General features: G+C 39.6%; 1 protein-coding gene across 12 annotated transcripts in view; it reads right to left on the bottom strand.

Annotated features, from left to right (window-relative positions):
• Positions 1 to 16,735, bottom strand: part of LOC137636837 (fasciclin-3-like) — a 70,788-nt gene that overhangs the window by 3,446 nt on the left and 50,607 nt on the right. For 3 of the 12 annotated variants that reach the window (XM_068369189.1, XM_068369193.1, XM_068369194.1), the window contains 4 exons: positions 12,348 to 12,474; positions 12,134 to 12,238; positions 11,885 to 11,968; positions 8,908 to 8,985 (listed from right to left, as the gene is read on the bottom strand). In XM_068369189.1, the coding sequence (XP_068225290.1) occupies positions 8,908 to 8,985; positions 11,885 to 11,968; positions 12,134 to 12,238; positions 12,348 to 12,474 (394 nt within the window). Of the gene's footprint in view, positions 1 to 8,907; positions 8,986 to 10,640; positions 10,827 to 11,884; positions 11,969 to 12,133; positions 12,239 to 12,347; positions 12,475 to 16,735 lie in introns of those variants that run through there. The other 9 variants (XM_068369191.1, XM_068369190.1, XM_068369192.1 and 6 more) reach the window with 9 other exon arrangements.

Genomic DNA, 16,735 nt, shown 5'->3' with positions numbered 1-16,735 from the left:
CATATTTTTAATAACTTTATGAGAAACTTCAGGCATTTTCCAAAAGAATGAGACCAACCTGACCTCTCTGACGAAAATTAAGGCTGTTAGAGCAATTTAAAAAATATATATTGCAAAATGTGCTTGAAAAAAAAAAAACGGCGGGGGGTTAAAGGTTGGAAAGTTCCAAATAGCTTGGGAGTAAAAGGATTAACAGTAAAATTGCAGTCTCGGGTGTTTTTATATAAGTTTCAATAACTTGATCTGGTCTACAGTTAGCAATCAGGTTTCAAGGTTTAAATACTATTTGTATTCCTGAAGTTGTTATTTGTGATTGGGTTGCGGTGACGGATGTGGTAACATCCCTGATTGGTGAACGCCAGACTGGGGTTAGAGTCCTGCTCAAATAATCTAGTTTCTTTGGTTGCTGCAACCTCGCCATCCTTGTGAGCTAAGGAGCCTATTAGTCTATCTGCCAATTCATCGGCAGCCATTGCCTAGTCGTCCTTGGTGCTAGCTTGGGTGGAGTGGGGGCTTGGGTGCTGATCATTTGCATATATGGTCAGTCTCTAGGGCATTGTCCTGCTCGATAAGGCGATGTCACTGTCCCTTGCCTTTGCCATCCATGAGTAGATGCTAAATGTCTAACCAGAACATCACCCTGTCGTCTTTGGTTGGAATGTTATGAAACCTCATGGGAAGATTGAATTCTACTGTGGGTCTGTATCGGCTGATAACCGGTAGAGTTGTTGTTCTTTGGGTACTGGTGGTGCTTCATTTTCATTTAGTGAAATTGTAACAACATAATTGGTTTAGGTGGTTGTTTGGTCATTAGAGAATAGGAATTTTGTTTTTGATATGTGTATAGTAACCCTACAGTTTCAAGCTAATGGCTATGAAAAAAGTTTTCACTTATGGTGCCATGACTGCTCGTCGATGAAGGACGGGAAGATAACCTTGATAGAGTATTTCTCCCTACTTCCTTGCAATGGAGTAACTTGTACTAATCAAGAAGAGAGGTTCTACTTTGCCTATCTAGACCTATATAAGATAAATAACATCTTCGTTGCTTTGTTCCGCTCGATAATGGAAACTCCAGTCTCTCAATATCTGTCTTAGCACTATTCCTCAATATCTGTCTTAGCACTATTGTGCTTTTGCTTTTGCTTTTTCAACCTTGTTGTGCCATCATTGTTTCAGTCTGAGCTCAATTTCCTTTCTTAAATAGTTAATTTTTATATAATTTTGTTATAAAAATTTTTCTCTCTTTAGAAACCAACTCTACAACTGCCAATTTCAAGATAACTGGCGAGTTCTTCTGTATTCTTACGATGATCAGTTTTTGTACCGTTAGGGAATAGCCCCAATTGCCTCATTCCTGCCAAACTACAGGAGCTTTCTTTCGTGCAAAATAACAATATCACAGACTTAAAAGATCCTCAGCTTTTATAGTTTTTACTTAATATTTTTTCAATAGTTATGTTTTATGGAGACTAGTGTGGGGCCCAGGCCCATCTTTTGTTTACCATATCTCGTCCAACTTCGACGTATGTATCTGTGGTATGGCTCATCTGCAGATACATTCTACAGTTAGTCTGTTTGTCATTTAACTTCTCTGCCTCCATGATCTTCAGGCATCAAGTAATAAATTTCCCTATTTCTCTCTATACTTCCATTCCCTGCAAGGTGTTGAGAGGTGCTTCACAAAAAGAAGCAGCAGCACAAAGATGGCAAGATATCTGTGACTTTGTTACTTTTTATCTGCATTGGAAAATTTTCCATCATGCATTATCCCGGTTTGATAGTCAAGTTCACTGTTTGGATTTTGACTTTCATTGGATTGTTATGGGTAATATTTTTGAAAAAAAATGTTTCCAATTGTTCAAGTCCATATGGCTGCAATCTTGGTTTTACATAATAAGAAAAATATTTTCATAAATATCTGAGGTTCTAAATAACCTAAAGCTTTTATTTTGATAGCTAAGCCATCATTTTAAAGGCCAAAGGAACCCTACGCTTATAGTTGTAGAAATGATAAGACAAATTGGTCATTAGGTTAAACTAAGGTCTGATTTATGTATGATGAACAGTTTACTGTACTGGACATTAATTGGTAACGGTTGTATAACTTATTTATTTTTCAGGATATGAATATAGTTGACGAACCACAAGCTTCTGGAAAAGTTAAGTGTCTATCATTTGGAAGTACTGTAGTGTGTACTATGCCAGTCAGCTGACATAAAGGGAGGAGCTGGTGTAATATCGCCGGATGTATTCCTAATGGCGTATCCTGGGCATGGTAGAAAATAGGGTCAGGATCACGACGGCAGCTATGTTGAAGTTTGATATCTGAAAGGCTGTTCAAAGAACACACTATACAAATCAGGTAGTTTCTATACAAATGCAACTACCAAAGACGAAAGCTCACGTACCTAAGACAATCATACATATGAATTAACTATTTTGAGGAGGATGTATTAACCAGCCATTTTGAGGAGGAGGTATTAACCAGCCATTTTGAGGAGGATGTATTAACCAGCCATTTTGAGGAGGAGGTATTAACCAGCCATTTTGAGGAGGATGTATTAACCAGCCATTTTGAGGAGGATGTATTAACCAGCCATTTAGAGGAGGATGTATTAACCGGCCATCTTGAGGAGGATGTATTAACCAGCCAAGATCAACTCTTATAGAGCTTGCCTATTAGCTACTGATAACCACATTGCAAAGAAACGTGGACAGAAAAGCAGCAGCACTGAAATGAACAAATCCGCCCCATCAACAGGATCTTTAGCACCATACACGAGGTCCTAAACATGTCAGCTGTATAAAGAACAATGTCTCTTCTGTCAAAAAGCTGATAGCGACCAGCTTTATAAGGTGAAGACAGTCGTCTTCGGGAACTCATATAATAGATCTTAATGGTGCACAGAAAGCAAAGGAAGAGTAAACTTTTACATCGTTCTAGGGAATGAACATTCAATTGATGTTCGGTATACCACAGTACCTTCTGGAAAAAGAATGCTTTCCATAGACTGTGAAAATCCAGAAACGGTGAAAGTAGAAGCTCGACTAACTACGGATGATATCAAAATCACACTCCAATACGTTTGGCCCAGAAGGCTTGGAAAATTGCATACCTACATTCAACAAAATGGTTGGTAGACAAGATCATCTGAAACCCTCCTAAGTCCTGTCTCAAAGAAAATTGAAGAATTTTGCTGTTTTTAGCCATGCAAGAAAAGAAAGGTTCAATCTGCAATCTACAGACAATTTGCTGAAGCTGACGATGTACCAATGATCTTGAATACAGAAGCGACTGGTCAAAAGCTATAGGCAGACTGCATCTTGGAGCAAATCAATGTAGACGTCAGCTTATGAGGACCAATAAAAGAGAACCACAAGATGTTCATGTCTGTAAACAAGAAAACCTGAGACATAACTGCAAATTTAAAGGAGGCTAAGGACTTTTATAGCACCAATAGTCCTTGCCAAATCTAGCAGAAACATAAACCAGAGAGAGGCCATTGAGAACCATTTTGTTCCAGGTGAGCAATTCAGCCATGCCTGGACAAATCAAACTTGATGCAACTTCTCAACAAGCTGGCAACAGCAGAAACTCGAGATCCCCAGCTAGATGAGATGGACACCATGCTACAAAAGATTTTACAAGTTGCTGGATAGCCCTGGTCTTATTCATGAGTCTTCTGCAGATGACCAAGAAACCAGCAACCAGGACTGACAGGAAACTCTGTTTGATGTCTCTCGCACGAGATTGATGAAAACATCTTCTGTTTGACACAGGGGTGATTCTCTAATGAGTACTACCAGTAATGAAATAAAGCAAGGAAAAAGCAGTGTGGAAAGCCACAGGAGCAGGTATATCAAAGGCTCTGGCAGTTATGTTCATTGGTACTGAAAATGAAGGGTGATTCACTCGTATAGGCAAAGTAACCTGTCCGGGAGTCAATGAAAAGGTAGATGGAGAATTGATCATCAACCCTGCGACTTGATGAAAAACTCCCATGCAACTTTCCCAGTCTCTCCACCATTCAAGGTTAGAAAAAGACAAGACTAGTATTATATCCTCAACTGATGGCCTCAGTAGCCTGTATGACAAAGGTTATGTCACACTACATGGGCTCGAGGTATAGGGGAGGGAAAGACTGCTCGAAGCTCTTCACAAGTATTTATCAACCACAACCCTCCTTCGCATTACGCAAGAAAAGCCTCACGCTTGTGAGAACCCTTGGGAGAACTGATGGCCCTCCTTCACATTACGCAAGAAAAGCCTCACGCTTGTGAGAACCCTTGGGAGAACTGATGGCCCTCCTTCACATTACGCAAGAAAAGCCTCACGCTTGTGAGAACCCTTGGGAGAACTGATGGCCCTCCTTCACATTACGCAAGAAAAGCCTCACGCTTGTGAGAACCCTTGGGAGAACTGATGGGCCTCCTTCACATTATGCAAGAAAAGCCTCACGCTTGGGAGAACTGATGACAGTCTACATAGATGAAGTGGCTGGTAATTCACGGACAGTACCTCTTTAGAGTGGACTCGCGACATCGACAAGTACAACCAGCTGTTTGGGAGAGACCATTCGGCTTGTGAACATTGGGGAGCCACTGAGGTCATCATGACTTGTCGATGTTATTAAGAGGTTGAATAACAGAAATGTGTAGGCATCCAGCTCATTGCGTGGGTGTTGAAATCATCCTAGAGAGGAGAGTTCCTGATTAGAGTCATTTGTAATTCCCACAGTGCAAGAAGCCTTTCTGCCAGGCAAGGATGTGCAGGGACCAGTGTCCTTATAATTTTCATATGCAACTAAGCTGATCTACCAGTAAGATCATCCTACTCGGAAAGTGTCTAGCCGAAGTCGCAGCATGCTGCCCAAACATGCCAACGTGCCCCAGCTTCGCCAACGTGACAGCCGTAAGTCACAGCAGGCTGCCCAGACATGCCCCTGCTACGCCAACTTGCTGACAGCCTTAAGTCACGGCATGCTGCCCAGACGTGTTCATGCTTCGCCAAGTTGCTGACAGCCTTAAATCACGGCATGCTGCCCAGACGTGCTCCTGCTACGCCAACTTGCTGACAGCCTTAAGTCACGGTATGCTGCCTAGACGTGCCCCTGCTTCGCCAACTTGCTGACAGCCAAAAGTCGCAGCATGCTGCCCAGACGTGCCCCTGCTTCATTAACTTGCTGACAGCCGTAAGTCGGCATGCTGCCCAGACGTGCCCCTGCTTCGCCAACTTGCTGACAGCTGAAAGTCTTAGCATGCTGCCCAGACATCCCTTGCTTCGCCAACTTGCTGACAGCCAAAAGTCGTAGCATGCTGTCCAGACGTACCCCTGCTTCACCAATTTGCTGACAGCCGTAAGTCAGCCCAGATGTGCCCCTGCTTCATTAACTTGCTGACAGCCGTAAGTCAGCATGCTGCCCAGACATGCCCCTGCTTCGCCACCTTGCTGACAGCAGAAAGTTGTAGCATGCTGTCCAGACGTCCCTTGCTTCGCCAACTTGCCGACAGCTGTAAGTCGCAGCATGCTGCCCAGACGCACCCCTGCTCCGCCAACTTGCTGACAGCCGTAAATCACAGCATGCTGCCGAGACATGCCCCTGCTCCGCCAACTTGCTGATAGCCGTAAGTCACAGCATGCTGCTCAGATGTGCCCCTGCTCCGGCAACTTGCTGACAGCCGTAAGTCATAGCATGCTGCCCAGACGTGCCCCTGCTTCATTAACTTGCTGACAGCCGTAAGTCAGCATGCTGCCCAGACGTGCCCCTGCTTCGCCAACTTGCTGACAGCAGAAAGTCGTAGCATGCTGCCCAGACGTCTCTTGCTTCGCCAACTTGCTGACAGCCGTAAGTTGCAGCATGCTGCCCAGATGCACCCCTGCTCCGCCAACTTGCTGACAGCTGTAAATAGCAGTAAGTCACAGCATGCTGCTCAGACGTGCCCCTGCTTTGGCAACTTGCTGACAGTCTTTGTGTGTGTGCCCCTGCTCCGCCAACTTGCTGACAGTCTAAGTCACAGCATGCTGCCCAGACGTGCATCTGCTCCGTCAACTTGCAGAGGGGTAGGGAGAGTGTCCCTATTTGCTTGTTTATGTATACCACTACAGACTTATTGTTGGACATCAGCATGATCGAATGACTCTTCAGTTGTTGCTGGTAGTTTGCAGGGATGATGAGGAGTTGCTGTTCATCTACAGTCCACACGCCTAAAGTGAAAAGGTTGTTCGCGTGTGCAGCCCATCTCTCCTTTGATCCGTCAAATCTGGAGAGGGAAAGATTCAAATTACATTCGCAAATGAGGAAATCACATACCTCCTGCTCCTAAGTATCAAGATGCAAGGAGAGGTCCTAGACTGCTGGTAAATGAAGTCTCACAGGAGAATATCTGGTGTTGAAAACTTTTTGGTCACAAGCTTCTCCAACAACGACGGACGGCCAAGTCGACATCACCAAAGCAAGACAGGACTGCTTTCCAGGACCGGCAGAGGAGATTGTGTGATGACTATTTGCTTCTATTGCATCAATCAACGTGGCCAGGTTGGGCTCAGATTGAACTGCAACCAATTAATCACAGCCACAGATTGTGATAAAAAACAGGTATAGTGTCTTAATCCTGAGAAGCAGTTGTATTTGAAGAGACCCAGATCAAATCATTGTCCAGTTGCTTCAAAAGACATCCTGTGCAAATTGGCCCCCATGGCGACGAGTTCCTGCATACGGAGCACTGGATAGTTCGGAGCGCATGGCCTTCAACTGATACACTATTCCTTTGATCAAAATAAGCATGTACTTACGTCGGAGAAGCATGGTGAATAGTATTCAATCCTTTACGTCTAGTGAACGTACGAAATCTTTCTCAACTAGAAGGCAGTGAATACATGCTGTTTAAAGGTTGATGACCAACCTTTGAAATTATTCATATAGTACATTTTTCTCCAGCTTTACATTGATCTCTGTCATCTCCGTCAACAGGGCCAAAGTTTTCTGCTTTCGCGTCATGCAATCATCCCCTTAAGAAGTACCATCTTGGTTGATGGTTATGCTCTACGTCCAGAAGTACCATCTTGGTTATGCTCTATGTCCAATCAACTGGCTGAAGGTGCAGGTGCTTTGGCAAATCCGCCCATCTTCGATCAGCGTGACAATAGCAGTCATCACATAGGGCTCGCATCCAGTTGACTGGCAACAAAGCTACCAGTCAGCGAGCGTTGCTCGACTTCTTGCAATTATCCTCCCTTGCATTGAATGAGATGGAAGAAAAGAGCAGCAGCTATCCTTCTCAAACTCTGCATGCTGAAGTGTTAAGATCTATGTGACCGTACAGAGGGAGAGAAGCTAGTTGTGCATATTCAACTGGAACCATAGCACTGGAATACCGAGCGTATGCGCTGTCAAGGGCGTTACACCAACACACTTCACTGGGGCCACACGAGTCCATCTGGGTTATACCTCAACACTTGATGCAGAGTGTACCTGAAAAACATATAAAAGGACAAATTTCTCCAGTGACCAAAGTCATCATTTATAAGTACAGTTACATACAAGTCTTAGGACCAAGCTAAGGTAGTTTAAATCACTATCTGATATGGGGCAAGGCTACAAACCGAGTTCTATTCCTTCCAATTTATATCTCAGATTGACTGACAGAAGTAATGCAAGTTCCCAGTTTGAGAAGGGGGGAGGAAAGAACCACAAAGGCGACTGACGCTCCGTATCGAAAGGTGACAAATCTTTCTAGGCTTCTTCACAACACCAACTGCTTGATAGAACATGGCCTTCACCCTGTGGGAGCCCTTGGGCTTATAGCATCTCGCTTTTCCAATTACGGTTGTATCTTTGCTAGTAATAATAATAATAATGGGTGTTCCATTGGATTACAGTGTACACCGATTTTATCTGTTTAAAGGACTAAGGTTTTGTATTAGAGTAGGAACATATGCAGTCAGGGATAGGATTCTACTGGTGCTTATGACTAATATTGGTTTTCTTCTTTTTTCAGGTCTATCTTCTGTCAAGAAGATTGTTGAATGTTGCTTCTTTATATGCAATGCGCCAAGAGAACGTCTTGCTGGGACGAGATGGCCAATAGTTCCAGAAGAATTAGTAGCACAATCTCCACACTGGTTAATTAAACCACACATATAAATAGTCTGTAATATAATTTTCTTATTAAAGATTAGTAAATATATCTTTGGAAATAAATAAAGAGTTTTATTTGACATACAAATGTATTTGACGTAAAATGAGACATTACAAAAGAAAGACCAATAATGCAAGTAAGATATTGCATCATCACAAGTACAAGATATTTTGGAATATCAAAGCGATCATAAAAGATGAGAAATATATGAAGACAACACTATGAAAGTCACATGATTATCCTATTGTAAAAAATATCATAAAGCTTTCCATATTTTTCATAGGCATGCAGCAAAATTTATACATCTGATAGCCACTATATATGGGTGATACGATGATTTAAAATGTTATGAAATTGAGAGTACAGCTAAGAAAAAGCAAAAATTTTATATCTACAGTACACAAAAACGAAAAAGCCTTTGGTACCTACAATACACAAAAGTTTGAAGTATATAAAGTATATAAAGTATATTTCTAAATGCATGCAAACACTATTATGAAAAATTGAGCATTTATTTAGTCAAGAGAAAAGTGGCCACATCTTTCATAGATGAACCAACATCTAGTGTGCAAAGATTTTTTTTTGTCACAGACAAAAATACAAAGAAAAAATATTGCAAAAAACAGATCTTCTATTTACAGCACAGAAAGAAAAAACGGCCGGCCACCCAAAGCGATTCTTGAAAAAGTCCCGACACAGCGAATGAGGCGACACTTAAAACAAGTGGGGGGACACGTCTATTCAACAGACTGAAATATACTGTACCTCGTTCTTCTGTTCTGGGGGTTTTTGATCATTGTTTGGCTGAGATAAATTTATCTCTGTCTTTTTATCATCGGTTAGCTTGAAAATCAAGAGAGAAATGGTTGCAAAATGAGTTACTACAAAGAGGGGGACATTGAAAAACTTGACTTGGAAATAAAGGCCAAAAGTACTTTCTATGGAATGCCCATGTGTATACATCATCAGCGATTGTACATGGAGGTCTGCAGTATGATTGTATGCAAGATGTAGTCTACAGTGTTAACCCTTTTACCTCCAGGCTCTTTGGAAATTTCCAACCCTTAACCCCCAGGGGGCTATTTTTTTCCCAGCACATTTTGCAGTATATTTTTTTTAAAATTGCTCTAACAGCCTTAATTTTTGCCATAGAGAGGTCAGGTTGGTCTCATTCTCTTGGAAAATGCCTGAATTTTCTCAAAAAATTATCAAAAATATGAAAAAAAAATTTTTTATAGCATTTTTTTGCAAGGACGTACCGGTACGTCCATGGGGGTAAAGGGATGGGTTTTGTGAAACGTACCAGTACGTCCTTTAGGGGGAAAAGGGTTAATAGTTATTAATTCATTTCACGTACAGTACACGATATGCATAATTCTTTTTAGGCAGATACATCATAACATTGAACAGCCTATACTCTACGGTTGTTAGTAATATATACACAAATAGAAAAAGGTTAAACTGTCTTTCGTTGCAAAATTGAATATTTACCTCACATTGCAATGCAGAGAAAATTCTGTTTCGATATTTAAAATTTGGGTACTAATAACTAAAGCTTTAATTCTGTTAAACTGACTTTTGTACATTATACTTTACATAAAAATTTGGTAATAAATTCCTTTGTAACGTCATACTTGATTGGCGGTAATTTTGAATAGCTGTTAGCTAATATATTTCACAATAAGTACCTTCCTCTCTATGTATATAAATGTATTACAGCACTTATCTCGACTTACATTTACGTTAAACAAAACCAGAGTAACATTCTTATCAAAGATGGTGGTGCAGAAGTCTAAAATTACTGTTTACGCTTCCAGAAGTCATAAAATTAATGCTAGACTTTGCTCACAAGGCTCTTATAACGTTTACAATGCTTCCAGGTCTAAAATGACCGCCAGATCTTTGCTCAGAAAGGCTCTATAATGTTTGCAACGCTTCCAGGTCTAAAATTACTGGCAGATCTTTGCTCAGGAAGGCTCTTATAACGTTTACAATGCTTCCAGGTCTAAAATTACTGCCAGATCTTTGCTCACAAGGCTCTTATAACGTTTACAATGCTTCCAGGTCTAAAATTACTGACGGATCTTTGGGCAGAAGGCCACTATAATGTTTGCAATGCTTCCAGAAGTCTAAAATTACAGCCAGATCTTTGCTCAGAAAGGCTCTTATAACATTTACAATGCTTCCCAGGTCTAAAATTACCACCAGATCTTTGTTCAGACAGTCTCAACTGTATGACACCTCAAGTTATTATTACCATAAATAAATAATTTGCAAGAATTATCACTTTTCAGATTGTTTAATTTTCAGAATGAAATTCACAAGATGTTTCAGTTCAATATGTAAACAGATTAATTACCAGCACAAGAAAGTGGTTAATGGTTTCCTAAAGTAAATGGTTAGTCCTTTTAGATTTCAGTAACCCAAGTTTCTATCGTTCCTGCATAAAAATTGTCGACATTTTAAAACCTTCCCCAACTACATTAAACACAAGGAAAATTGCATCATACATAGAATGTCATCTACAAAGCTGGAGAACTTTACTAATCCACTTCAATATATTTATTCCGCTCCAGTTTTAACTTCAAGGGTTTTCAAAGCCTTCGGGAAGACCGTAGGAGACTACAAATGGGACTACCGCGATCTTGTTACAATGACGTGGGCCTGGCGGTTCCAAAACTTGTCTGTGAAATTGATATAATTTTGCAATTACTTGTGAATAAATTTAATTTGTACTTATAGAAATATAATAATTATTGACTTAGTGTTGAATATTGTACAAAATGCAGACTGATATTCATATGTTCTTGGGCAGTGGTTCTCAAACTTTTTCATGAGCGACCCTATTTGAAACATTTCATTCCTTCGCGACCTAGAGTAAAGTGAAGAGAAAGAAAACATGCAATGATATATACACTTTATTTTGGAAAAAAAAATAATGTGTACAGCTTTTCATTCACAAAACTAAACTAGTGGGATTTATGGCACTGCTTTTCCTTTTCACAAAACTAAACGAACAGGATTCATGGCACTGCTTTTCGTTCCCAAAACTATATTAATAGAATCCATGGCACTGCTTTTAATTCACAAAACTGAAAGCATGATAATGTTCCTGTGTCCCTGCGACCCATCAAAATTGATCTCGCGACCCAACTTTGGGTCGCGACCCATAGTTTGAGAACCACTGTTCTTGGGCATACCATATACTATTTTGTACTTTGTCCTTCAATTAAATTTTCCTCATTCTATATACATTTTAAATTCAAATGTATAGGAACTGTAATATTCATAGGAAGAAATCTGTAGTTATTTCAATATGATTTATATAGATATTAACACTTTTACCCCCAGGCTCTTTAGAAATTTCCAACCCTTAACCCCCAAGGGGTTATTTTTTCCTCAGCACATTTTGCAGTATATTTTTTTTTAAATTGCTCTAACAGCCTTAATTTTTGTCATAGAGAGGTCAGGTTGGTCTCATTCTCTTGGAAAATGCCTGAATTTTCCCAAAAAATTATCAAAAATATGAAAAAAAAATAATTTTATAGCATTTTTTTGCAAGGACGTACCGGTACGTCCATGGGGGTAAAGGGATGAGTTTTGTGAAATGTACCAGTACGTCCTTTGGGGGTAAAAGGGTTAAGCAAAAAATTGTTCAAGTCAGTTGCAATTTGATGCATTTTATATGGACACGAAAATTTAAGCAGACACGGTCTTTCGAAAGTCGATAATTACTGCATACCTGTTTCTGCACTTCGGGAGACTTAAACTCTGAATTAGTGTAAAGCTGCGTCATTTCTGAGGGAATCTGGGTTTGTCCGGGCAGCTTGAAACAAGAGGAAGATAGATTGGAATCGGCAATTTAGAAAAATTTGCTACAGGTTAAGAATAAATTAGAATCGAGATCACTACAGTTCTTTCATAGTGGAAAGAAGAGATAGGAAGATAAGACCTTCAATTTACCCAAGAAGAACTAAGCAGGGTCTCTCACCTCTTTCTCGTCTCCTTGTTCCTTCTTGGGGCTCCCCTTCTTCGTCTCGTCCTTTACGTGTTTTTTATCCTCCTCACCCCCAGCGCCTTCTTCCAGCTTGGTTTCCTAATCGTACAAAGAGTCAAATGAGTACACACCTCCTCCGAGCAGCGTAAAAATGTCTCAAAATAAATTGCCTAGAATTTCTACGTTTTTTTTGTATCTTAATACTTACGCTCGCAGCAGCGCTACCAACCTGTTCCTTCTTGGGCTTCTTGAACACCTGGGTAAGTTTCCCAATACTGTTCTTTATATTAGCGGCGCGAGTCGTGTTAGGTCCTCGGGCACTTTCAGTGTCACTGCTGAAACAAACACGCATCAGTGAGAGGTCAGTGCTCGTACAGAAAAGGGTGCAATGTAGGAGATGTAGAACAGTATTTCAGCAATGAGGAGGAGGAGGAGGAGGGGGGAGGGAGAGGGTAGGTGATCTCAACAGGGGAACTGTGCAGTATTTCAGCAATGAGGAGGAGGAGGGGAGGGGGAGGGGGAGGGGGAGGGAGAGGGGAGGTGATCTCAACAGGGGAACTGTGGGGGCAATGATTCCGAGTCTCTCCTCCAAATCCTCGGCTAGATCAGTAAATGTAGGGGGTGGTCTTGCTAAGGGAACTGTGGGAGGGGGTAATGAATCTCAAGTCTCTCCTCCAAATCCTCATCTAGATCAGTAAATGTAAGAGGTGGTCTTGCTAAGGGAACTGTGATGGGTAATGAATCTTAAGTCTCTCCTCCAAATCCTCATCTAGATCGGTAAATATAGACATATGTGAAAATATTGACCACGTCCTCCAAAGGAAACGAGGAAACAGCTGAATACGAGAATAGTTTATGTAGCGGCTGAGCTGGCAAAGGTGGAAATCGTGATGTGAAAAGGCTAGATTTGATTCTTTTAGGGTAAGTCCAATTATACCAAATGGAAAAAAAAAGAATAAGACTTTTTTCCTAAATGAAAAGTAAATACAGCATAACTATCATAGGGGGAAATTTAAGCGCTACAAGTACTGTAGATCTAACTTATGCTATTGACTAAATAAATCTAGAGTGTGAAAGCATATAAAAGGTGGTTCATATACTGTTCTCTTCTTCTTCTTTCAAAGCATTAAAAGATTCTAAGCTCAAATGATTAAGAATATTGAAAACAATAAAAATACGATCAAAAGACCTTTTCTCATTGATCAAACTGGCCTTCTTATGAGATTATATAAATGTCTAATGTTAGAAACAATGGCAGTTTTAAATACCAAAAATATATAGCTTTCTCAAGGTTTTAACCCTTTTACCCCCAGGCTCTTTGGAACTTTCCAACCCTTAACCCCCAAGGGGTTATTTTTTCCCCAGCACATTTTGCAGTATATATTTTTTAAATTGCTCTAACAGCTTTAATTTTTGTCATAGAGAGGTCGGGTTGGTCTCATTCTCTTGGAAAATGCCTGGATTTTCTCAAAAAATTATCAAAAATGTGAAAAAAAAAATTTTATAGCATTTTTTTGCAAGAACGTACCGGTACGTCCATTTGGGTAAAGGGATGAGTTTTGTGAAACGTACCAGTACGTCCTTTGGGGGTAAAAGGGTTAATATTAGGGAGAAGTCAGTTTCCTTTCAATTTCAATATGACGACAAGGATTCTAAATAATGTAATATTTTATAATTTATTAACCCTTTTACCCCAAAAGGACGTACTGGTACGTTTCACAAAACTCATCCCTTTACCCCCATGGACGTACCGGTACGTCCTTGCAAAAAAATGCTATAAATTTTTTTTTTTTTTTTTTTTATAATTTTTTACAAAAATTCAGGCATTTTCCAAGAGAATGAGACCAACCTTGACCTCTCTATGACAAAAATTAAGGCTGTTAGAGCAATTTAAAAAAAATATACTGCAAAATGTGCTGGGGAAAAAATAACCCCTTGGGGGTTAAGGGTTGGAAATTTCCAAAGAACCTGGGGGTAAAAGGGTTAATAGGTTAAAGATTAAATACGCAAAACACGGAAGAGAACAGTACATAATTGCAATGATATTGAGACAAATTAAAGCAGATTAAAAACCACCGAGGATATATTGGACACCATTATATACATGCAGGGAAAACCAAATTACAGTGAACCCTCGTTTATCGCGGCAGATAGGTTCCAGACCCGGCCGCGATAGGTGAAAATCCGCGAAGTAGTGACACCATATTTACCTATTTATTTAACATGTATATTCAGACTTTTAAAACCTTCCCTTGTACGTAGTACTGTTAACAAACTACCCTTTAATGTACAGAACACTTAATGCATGTACTACAGTACCCTAAACTAAAACAGGCACAAATATTAAAGGCGATTTTATATCATGCGTTTCCTAAACACGCCAAAGAGCACGATAAAAAATGGCAACCAATGTTTTGTTTACGTTTCTCTGATCATAATGAAGAAACAAACGCATTTACTGTACACATCTGTGTATAGGTTAGTTTTTGCATCGATTATATTGATTATTCAGTACAGTACAGTATGTTGATTTTGTTATTATCAATATATTACCATATATATATATGGGTTATGAAAAAAAATCCGCGAAGTGGTGAATCCGCGATGGTCGAACCGCGAAGTAGCGAGGGTTCACTGTACTGAAATCATGAAATAAAAATTAATAACCTAGTGACGAACAATGATGTCTATCCATCATTTCCCGCAGATCGTAATCACAACGATGTAATTACAGTGAAGTTACCAGAGTTCACCAAGCCTTTATATTAGAAGCACCAAATTCCATCCTTCCAGCATTGAATCATTATGTTTTTTGTGTCATGCAAAAAGGGTTTGACCATAATGATGTATGATGAAATCTTCGTTGATTTCCTAATGGTACCTGTTTATATGTTACTAATCTTAGGATATTCTATATTTTTTATTCATTACTTCTTATTTCCTTTCCTAACCTGACTATTTTTTACTGTTGCAGCCTTTGGGCTTGTAGCATCCTGTTTTTCAAGTAGAGTTCTAACTTAACAAACAATATTAATTTTTCCTACAATGGCAACACTCAAAAGTAATCGATTCATGTTATTTTAACCGAATGAAAAGCGTAAAAAGTCTTTCTTCAAGTTGTTCACTATATAACACATAATCGATTTGCTCACCGACCAAAGGCAGAGGGAACCTTGCTAAACCACTACACTCATCAATGCTGTCCCGTCCCCCACCTACCCCATACTCAAAGTTAAAAGGGACATTATGTGAAGCTTATCGCAAGCGAGGTCCACCCCACCCAAAAAAAGGGATTTTGAAGTAGGGAAAAATCTATTTTTGGGTGAGATAGCCATGCCGTCCTGATGGAAGTTCCTTCTGGCAATTTCTACAGTATATAAACGTGGTCCACCCCACCCAAAGAGATACATAACATGTCTATAACCTAACTGTAAGAATAGAGTCTAGAAACTTCTTTTCAGAACTATATAATTATCACAAACTCAAAAAGTAAAAATTGAAATTTTTCTTAACACCAATGGTTATTACTACTTGAGATTTATAAACAATTAAAAAAAAAAGATTAAATATATTTTGTGTAACAAATTTATGGATAAGAAAAGCACTTTCAACTTTAACCTTTTCCGAACAACTTGATTATCTATTAATCCATGTGTCGGGTCTACATCCCTTGCATTCAAAGTGGCTACCGAGGCAAGAATCTAATTCTTCCTCACTCCATGTCCTTTTTATAGATTCAAGGCTAACACAGAACTTCTTATCCTAATTATATATATTTGAACTTAAAGTACGAACCATGATTTCCCTTCATTTTCTTATGATCTTGACCACGAGTCAAGTTTCAAGAAACATTAAAAAAAACGATGAGAAAAGTTATGACTATTTCACAATAAAGTTGCAATCAAGGCAAGCACATTTTCTTTGGCCTACAGCAACATTGTAGTAGATGTTGCCTTTACAAAGAGTGGTTATATTCTTAGCAACACTGTAGCGATGTTGCCTCTACAAAGAGTACAGTAGTTACATTATTGCCTCTGATGTACATTGTTGCCATTCCTTGAAAGTCTTTTTAGCTTTCAACCATACATCTGTTCATAATCCCTTTTTCCTTTCTTCCATCATGCTGTATAACCTCTAAACTTTCACTTCATACTGGGTCTGCTGGGTTCACCACCCCCATTGCACATGAGCTCTAAATGGCTTCCCATGACCCTGTGCTTGAACTTATGACCAAGATTCCTATATATAAACAATAGACAGTTCAAACAATCTTACTTTCTGGTTTCTTTATATATCCAGAACTTCATAGATGTGCCTATCATCATCTTCTTCTTGTTTACTAACACTGAAATTGCTTAAATTGAGAAGTCGGCTGAGAAATGAATACATTCGTCACAGACAATTAAATTGAAAAATCTAAAATTTTCAAAGTAATTTTTATTTTTCTTAACTATACAAAGACCCAGGGATACATAGCTGAGGACTATGAAGCATGAAGTAGGAGATGATGAATGGAGAAGTATTGAATTAAAAGCTCAAGATAGAGACGACTGGCGAAATCTAACGGAGGCTCTTTGCGTCAATAGGCATAGGAGG

Source organism: Palaemon carinicauda, unplaced genomic scaffold (genome assembly GCF_036898095.1).
Source record: "Palaemon carinicauda isolate YSFRI2023 unplaced genomic scaffold, ASM3689809v2 scaffold402, whole genome shotgun sequence".
Lineage (NCBI taxonomy): Eukaryota > Metazoa > Arthropoda > Malacostraca > Decapoda > Palaemonidae > Palaemon > Palaemon carinicauda.
Note: the sequence above shows the minus strand (reverse complement) of the source record. Positions and strands in the feature narration are given on the sequence as shown.